General features: G+C 36.7%; 1 protein-coding gene across 1 annotated transcript; it reads left to right on the top strand.

Annotated features, from left to right (window-relative positions):
* Positions 1-1,025: 1,025 nt before the first annotated feature.
* Positions 1,026-4,940, top strand: tmco1 (transmembrane and coiled-coil domains 1). The gene is made up of 7 exons (XM_061238766.1): positions 1,026-1,223; positions 2,082-2,159; positions 2,863-2,922; positions 3,139-3,185; positions 3,333-3,400; positions 3,838-3,982; positions 4,222-4,940. Exons 1-7 carry the CDS (start codon positions 1,154-1,156, stop codon positions 4,318-4,320), a joined length of 567 nt encoding a protein of 188 aa, XP_061094750.1. The 5' UTR covers positions 1,026-1,153; the 3' UTR covers positions 4,321-4,940.
* The last annotated feature ends 4,016 nt before the right edge of the window (positions 4,941-8,956 follow it).

The following is an 8,956-nucleotide window of genomic DNA, read 5'->3' as shown; positions in this document are numbered from 1 at the left end:
TGGGAGTTGAGACTTTCTCATTGAAAACAATACTAGGAGAATCAAAACACCAGAGTCAGATCGCAAGAAAGGTTATAGACTTTCTTAACGCTACGGGCCTGTATCCGAGGATATAGATCATATATATAGTTTTTTTTGGGTTTTGTTTTGTGGTCTAATGTTTGACCGGTGGGAGGGAGCAATGCACTGACCGTGCCTAGTCAGCCGGAAATCAAAAGAAGAAGAAGAAGAAGAAGAAGAAGAAGACTATGCATACAAAGATATAATTCCTTCACTGATCGCCCGATATGGATGTAAATACCCTCAAATGAAAGATGACCGACTGCACTTTTTAAATCAATGTGCTGGAGTCCAGAGCCAGAAGCACAGAAATGATTATTTAAATTATGAATTCAATTATATATGTACGACATTTTAACGCACATTAGTCTCCAGAGATTACTCACAAAGGTGGCAAAAAATTGCGTTGTTAATGAGAGAAGTCAGAGGAGAAGGGCCAGACTGGTCAAAGTTTATCTGCAATAACGCGAATAATCATATTTGAACAGGGGTCAAAAGAAAGAAGGACAAAAGGAGAATTTCAGGGCATACAAGAATATATGATTTGTTGTGGAGTTTAAAGATCTGCATTTGTGAATTAAATATTTGGCTAAAATAAGTGATTGATCATAAAGTCGACCCCTACATTTTCTAAGCACAAAGTAAAGTCAGAGATAATCTTATCAATGATAAACCAGCATAATTATTTCAAAAGCTTTTTTGTGTGGGCACAGTGCGAGTTCAAGTAAATAAGTTCTGGGTGGACATCACAGAATGACCAACTGATATTTTCTCAGTCTAACATGATAATAATGTGGTTTATTCGATATGAATACATATACCTCATTCATACATAAATTAATCTATAAATTAGATTTACTTCAAAGGTACAAGAAAATGCTCCGATTAAAATTACATGAACTACACACCCCGCTACAATAGGCGGCGGTATGCAGTTGACTGTCACATTTAATTCACTCAAAAAACTCTAAGAAGAAGAATCCACTACGTTTGCAGCGTCACGTGTCATTTAGCTGCGCTCAGCGTCGTGTGGTAGATATGATACAGTCTGACACTTTTAACGATTAAATATACCTTAATATTACCCTTCAAGATGAGTACAATGTTTGCAGATACCATTCTGATTGTATTCATATCAGTTTGTACAGCTCTTTTAGCTGAAGGTAAGGACGATTACATTTTTTCACTCAAGTTCTTTCTCAAACGCAAGCATGCTAACTCAGCACCTTGTTAGACTACAGATGATATCCGTAGCTATCGTTAATTGACAATGCTGTCTTAGGTCTTTTTCAATTGACATTAATGTTAGCTAACAAACTTAGCTAAGATTTTGAGAATGCTGGTTGAAGGGCAATGTAGTTGCACTGGCATATGTAGATAACGTTAGTAAATTAACGTTAGTTGTCTGATTAATTTACAAATGTATGTTCAATTCTATTCAAGGTAGCTAGCTAACAGTTGGTTAATCTCTTGCGGGGAGGACTTGAAAGCTAAATCGCCGTCGGTAATTTAGCTAAAGTAGCTAGATAGCCTTAAACAGGAAATTATGAACAAATACGGAATTTGGCTGTATTTGTGTTGGCTAGCCAACATAGCCGAATTTAGTTGGCTGCATATCCAATGAATAAAAAAAGTTAGGCTTTTATAATGTATAACGTTAGCTACCTAGCAATTTCTGTTTCCTTGATCTGTTCTCTGTACGGTCATGATTATGACCACCACTAGTAGTATTACTAGTACTAGTGTGGCATCATAGTTTTGCACGAGCAACCACTTAAGAAATTAACTGGCTGACAAGAGTCGTGTTACGATTATTTAGCATGAAAACGGCAGTTTAGCCAACTACTCGATGTTTGGTTGATAGAATGTGAAATTACGAAATTACTTGTACATTAAGCATTGCTGTAATGTCTTAGTGATCAATCTTAATTGTTTTCATGTAACGTTACATTACGGATGTAGAATGATTAGAATGGTTCTTTACAATGTGTTGATTACGTGTCATTATGTTGATTTCCCAGGGATTACATGGGTGCTGGTATATCGCACGGATAAATACAAGAGACTAAAGGCGGAGGTGGAAAAACAGAGTAAAAAGTGTAAGTTCTGTACAGACCCATGAAAAGTTTTTTTTTTTTTTGTGCTTTTTTTTAATTAGGTGAGAAATATAATAGATTAATCAATTGGATTGGTCTATCCGTGTAATTGAATGCAAATTGCGGTTGAGGATAAAAGTCCTCCACCACTCAATGTAGTAGTATTTCTGTGCATGGATAGTCCTGCCATGTGTTTCTTCCATCCATTAACTCAGCCAGCAGTTTTCACTTATTAGTTTTACAGAATTTAGAATTTAGCTAATTAGCAAATCTATGCGATTTGAACAAAACACTTGAACGTTTTACTTTCAGCGATTTTCGACCGCTGATGGTATGTTTAAAAAATTTTTTTTTTTTTTAAAACCACACTTTTGCTGAGTTAGAGAAAGAGCAATTCAACTTTGGCATCATGTTGGCTTATTCAGTGGGCCTACTGAAAGAGCTGGACTGTTAATAGTTACAGTTAGTCAGTTAAAATGTTTGGTGCAGTCAATATTTGAATGTCACGACAAATATTTGCTTTATTAGAGCCTATTTAAAAACTTGAACTGTGTGGAAGATTTGGCAGGTACAACTACTTTTTGGCCTATGCCATATCAGTACTTCAGTTCATAGCCCTACACCACATTTGTTTTTTGGAGTTCTGTTTTTTTTTTTTTTTAATTTTTTTTATATACATGTACTATTTTCTTTGTTCACATTTTAGTAGAGAAGAAGAAAGAAACCATTACAGAGTCTGCAGGCCGGCAACAGAAGAAGAAAATAGGTGCCATTTACCATTATGCTTTTTCCATTCTTTTGACTGTTAACATTATTGCAATGTTGTGACACAGATGTGCAACCGTAGTGCATGGCATGCCATTGAACAGAGGTAGCCTCAATACACACAATTTTGAAAATATTTGTTTCTCAATAAATACTTATTTGCTGATTGTCCAAAAGATGTGATTTTCTACTAATGTCATCTGGATTGCTTACACAGAGAGACAAGAGGAGAAACTAAAGAACAACAACAGGGATCTCTCGATGGTGAGATTTGTATTTACTGTACAATTAATCTGGAATAATTATTTCTTTGTTAATCACACAGAAGCTGTAAAATAGCCTTTGCTGGCTTAGTCCCTTCACTTCCTCATGGGATTATCTTTCCATGTTTAAACTTGTTTTGGATTGCAGGTGCGAATGAAGTCCATGTTTGCCATTGGCTTCTGTTTTACCGCTTTGATGGGAATGTTCAACTCGATGTGAGTGCACTGGCTTGATGATTACTTCAGTTTTTTGAAGCTGTGTTGTACTTTCTTGTGTAATGGGCCTGTATGGGCATTATGAACGCATATTTATGTTCATGTTACATATGTAGTGCAGTCTAAGTATAGATTTTTTTTCTGTATGCCATCATATTGGATTTGAAATTGCATTTCAATGAAAATCTGCCAGAAATTTAGTATGAGTATTATGTCACTATACAGTTTCGAACAAAGCCATTGTTTCATTTCAAATCCAACGTGCTGCAGTATACTGCCAAAACCAAAAACTGTCACTGTCCAGATACTTATGGACTGCACTATACATGTGTAGTATTGCTTCAGAGCAATGTGAATTGGTGATCTGGACATGTTCAGGTTGCTTATCTCCCTCTCCTAAAATCGACGCATTTAATGAATGACCTTGTGTTTTTCAGTTTTGATGGGCGAGTTGTGGCCAAGTTGCCCTTTGTACCCTTGTCGTACATCCAGGGCCTGTCTCACCGCAATCTTCTTGGAGAGGACTACACCGACTGCTCCTTTATATTCCTCTACATCCTTTGCACTATGTCCATCAGACAGGTATGTCCAGCATCACCACATTGTGCTAAGTTTAAAAGTGCATTGCTATGGTAACTAGCATGTTAAAATGAAATTTTAGGAATGGTTAAGGAACAAATCATTGAGAATAGAAATTACACTAAACTCAGAAATGCTAATGGTGGAATAATTAATGTTCTGAAAATTATGACAATTATTTGGTATCACAGTGGAGTACTTTGTTGTGGTTTGAGTTTTTAATTCATTTTTATTTTTAATAGAATATTCAGAAGATGCTGGGTCTCGCACCCTCTCGGGCTGCTACAAAACAGGCAGGCGGCTTTTTGGGACCCCCTCCTCAAGCAGCCAAATTCTCCTAATCTCTATTGATGACTTCTGTGTATTGTTCTGGCTGACTAGAGGAGATCAGGGATGTTGGAAACATAACTATTGCTGTCCCATAGCTTTCTGTTAACATTTGTTAACCTGTTTTTACAAGGTTCAGTCTGGAGATGGGGCGTCATTAAATTACCTACCGGTTTTTGTTTATATTTTAAAATCTTATTTAAAAGTGACATGTAATTAATGTAGCTCACACTTCCATGATATAAGGTGTCCGTTCAATTTGTTTTTGTTTTTAGTAGGCTATTTCTGTGCTATATGCATTTTCTAGTGGAATGGATGGTTTGTAATTGCATTTGAAATTGTAGATTCCAGTTCCAATCTCCACACAGAACACTTTCTGAAGTATTAGCCGGAGTCTTCTCTAAGAGATGATTATACCGAAAGGTTCAATGTGTGTACTTAAATGGATTTTTTAAAATCTTTGTTCTGCTTTCCCATATCAAATGTATTGTATTCCAATCAGATACACTACTGTTCTTAAATGAATATTGAAGTGTTAAAAGGTGTAAAAACCCTGAGTGTGTTGGTGTTCCCATGGTTGGTGAGGTTTAGAGTGAGTCCTCTATGAAATAAAATTGTTTTTTTCCTTTTAAAATATTTTCATCCCATCTTGTTCTTTCTTCCCAATGCCCTGTTGCAGTTGTAAGCCACATCACTGCACCATCCTCCGTGCCTTTGGAGAACATGCTTCGTGTTCACATGTTAAATGTGTGTGGCCACCTGCTTCTCAGCAGTCTAGTTAAGCAGTTCTTGGCAGTCAGCACCAGTATGGACAAGATATCATTCTGGGCCTTGGGGTGCATCATTGCAGCTAGGATGAGTAATTTAGCTAGATATACCACCTGGGAGGACCTCACTGGTGTTTGTTTGAACTTAAGTATTTCTAAAAAGTATTTCACCACTTGATAGGAAGGGGTTTACAATGGTCTTGTAACAATGTTTTTACACAAAAATCTTACCTATTGTACCTTTAACTTTTTCTAATGGTAGGTTACATAGTAGGTCATATTTCATGATGAAATCAAATTTAGGGGGTTTTCGCTACTGTTAAACACAGGAAAAAGGGGTCTCTATTTACCCCGAGGGCAACACAAGGGTTAAGATAGCATTGGTTTCAGATGATCAAGATTAGTTCAAGCTGACAGCAAGGCAACAATAACTCAAATAGCTACATATTAAAACTGGTAAGTTGGAGAGCATCTCTGAAAACAACACATTGAACCTTAAAGTGGATGGTGTAATAGAAATACTATATACCAATGGTTTCTAAACTTGGTCCTGAGTGCCCCCTGTGTTTGCTGGTTTTCTTTGCAACCATAATTGCAATCACAGAATTTTAACAAGCAGTTAATTTGGCTTAATTAGGTGCTTCATGTGTAGAGGGGGGTATGTAAGCTACCTTATATCAGGTATAGCTATGCATGCCATGAGTAATAATTCCCATGTTCATGTTTAGCTTATTGTGCTATATTGCAAACTGCATAAAAAAGTAAATTGTTAAATTATCAAATTAAAGCCTGAGTTGGGGAAAGTGTGGACACCTGCCTACTAAAACTAACAGTCAGGAAGATAATGAAAAAAAAAAATGATAGCCAAACCTGTATGGTGGTAATTATAAATGAAATAAAACAATAACCCAAATAGGAGCACATTGATTGACCTCAGTCTTTCATTTGATCAGAAAATGTATTATGTTTATGTGAAGCACCTTAAGGCAAATTAACTGCTTGTTAAAATTCTGAGATTGCAATTATGATTCGAACAAAAACCAGCATAGAGAGGGGGCCCCAGGACCGAGTTTGGGAACCACTGCTATATACTATCATTTTCAGTTAAATATTTATATATCATTTATTTCTGTGTATCAATATATTTCATTTACAAACTGAAAAGTTGTTTACTTGCAGAATATATATTTGAAAAAAAGTACTACCAGTGTCAATTGATTGCGTTATTTGTGTGCTCTCCTGATTAAAAACATCCTTCCTGTGTCTGTTGCACCATTGAGCCACAGAGAACTTCAAAAAACCTTGCCTAGAGATGAAAAAGGGAGACCGATCTTGGTGGTTCGGCCATGTTTTTATGAGTGTTTCTCTCGGCATGTATTACATTACATTACGTTACATTAATGGCATTTGGCAGACGCTCTCATCCAGAGCGACGTACAGTTGATTAGACTAAGCAGGACAGAGTCCTCCCCTGGAGCAATGCAGGGTTAAGGGCCTTGCACAAGGGCCCAACAGCTGTGCGGATCTTATTGTGGCTACAACGGGGCTCAAACCACCGACCTTGCGGGTCCCAGTCATTTACCTTAACCACTACACTACAGGCCGCATGTGCGCAAAGACATCTGCCAGGCTGACTTATTAAACATTGAATTTAGCTCATCAGTTAACTTCTCCTATTTGCAAATAAAAATGTTTACGCTTAAAGAGTGTCATCTCTCATTCTTATTTCTCTCCGACTACGGTCTCTTCGGGTCACAACATTCTAAGACAATGGGCTACAGCAGCAGAAGCCCACTCTGGGCTCCACTCCTGTCAGCTACGTACAGGAAACTAAGGCTACAGGGGGACAAGTACACAAACAAGGCCCAGTTTAGCAAAAGGGAGAATCCAAGGCCTTTTGATATTAAGTTTCAATGCAATCTGACCTTTAATAAATAATTGATTGAAAATCTTAATGTCTTTATAGATACTGGTAGCTTGCTCAGGCCTGACAGTTGAAATGTACATTTGTAGCAGTCGTTCAAGTTTCAAGCAGAATCCAATGCAATGTAATCTGGTTGTTTTATGGAAAATGCCTGAAGTTGGAGATTACTAGAGTCTGGATTTTACAATGACTTGTCTGTAAATATCACATATTGTTGGAAGCAGACCCTGCCAAGGATTGGTGGCTTTCCCAGGGTGTATTCCTGCATCTTGTCCACTGCATGCTGTGATAGGCTTGCACCCCTTGTGACCCTGACCAGGAATAAGTGGGTCAGATGGATGGATGGATGTTTTATTATTTCACAGGAATGCTTAAAAGAATAAACAAACAACACTCGAGTAGCTAATAAATGTCCATTGAATAACAGGTTTAGAGCGCAAACATAATAAAAACAATCATAAAAACAACAAAGTAACAAAGGCTGACAGGATGTTACAACCCCAGTGAATGAAAGATAAATTTCAGTCAATTAACTCACATTTCTAAAGCTGTCTAGATTTTATTTTATTACCATGAATTGTCAATATTCCCAGTAATTTATCCCAATAATATGCATTTAATTGATTGTTGGAAATATGCCATCCTACATGAATTAATTTTTTACAGACATAAATCATTAACCATTTTGAAAGGCAATTGAGGTAACGTTAGACTCATTTATTTTGATTGTAAGAGATGGTAGTCTAGTCTGGTGCAAGCCAATAAGAGCAGATTCCCTCACCGAAACACTCGTTGCTAAATGTGTATTTAGATAGGTAATGTCAAATGTATTTTTAAATTACTGAACGAATTTAAAGAATTTAAATCATGCATAAAATTATAATTTGTGAATGTAAAGAAATGGTATATCTGACAAATTGGCTTTCAAAAATGTTATATTTCAATAAAACACCACCAAAAACGTAGCACTCAGGTCTCAAGGTTAACAAACGCTGAGTAAGCAGCGCGGGTTAAACTGCAATTGTGAAACCTTCAAATAAGACTAGGTTAGCACTATAAAAGGAAATTAATAATTCAAAGTTGATAAAGAATTGTTGCGTAAGAGTCCGTATGCAGCGTGCAGGGGCGAACAAAAATACCATGATTAATGCGAAAACGTGTAATTCTTCATGGCATCGCATTGTATCCTATTCAGTCCTGAAAGTAATTGTAACTTGGTTTTCTTTTTAACTATTTGAACGGAGTCCATTGTCTAATTAGACAATTAGACTAATTGGCTAGGTTTACGCTTTCCACAGATTGTAATAATAATTTTTCCACGGAAAACGGAAGTACTCACACGCACTGAATACGACTGCAAGACGTTGCATTTGAGTAAGACGTTTCGCAAGCTAGCAGAGACTATTCGAACTTTAGGTATCGCGGTTACGTTGCAGGTGTTGCTGCTCTTCACAGCAGGCCTCTGCTAGATAAACACGCCTCCGAAAAAAAATGGCTGGGGCGCTTCGAGTTCTATTGTTGGGGAAAGAAAATTAAGTTTTTTAAAGTTTATATTAATAATTTGTATTGCTTTAACTGGACGGTCTCCAACTGTGCTAGCATGTTACTGCTCTTTTAACGTTAGCAGAATAATATTTGGCAGTGTCAAATCGTAAATGTTCATTGTTTTTCGAAATAAGCCTGTTTAATGTCAAACAGCTCATTGACCTTCCCTTATCACAAACAGTCAGACAGCATGTGAACATCATCTGCAGCAAATTAACACACAAAATATTGAACTACTTTTTTAAATTGACCCTCATTGGTATTTTTAGAAAACCCCTGTTTTGATGATTGATTTGGATATTGTCATACTCCACATAATGCTTAGATGCTTATCCAAGAAAAGGGACATTATGTGCCTTGCCCATTTTCAGTAAAGAAGTAAAGATGTCAGTTTGTAAGTTCTTTAAATTAATG

The sequence above is a fragment of the Conger conger genome, chromosome 4 (genome assembly GCF_963514075.1).
Source record: "Conger conger chromosome 4, fConCon1.1, whole genome shotgun sequence".
Lineage (NCBI taxonomy): Eukaryota > Metazoa > Chordata > Actinopteri > Anguilliformes > Congridae > Conger > Conger conger.
The sequence above is the reverse complement of the archived record's forward strand: the minus strand, read 5'-3'. Positions and strand labels throughout refer to the sequence as shown.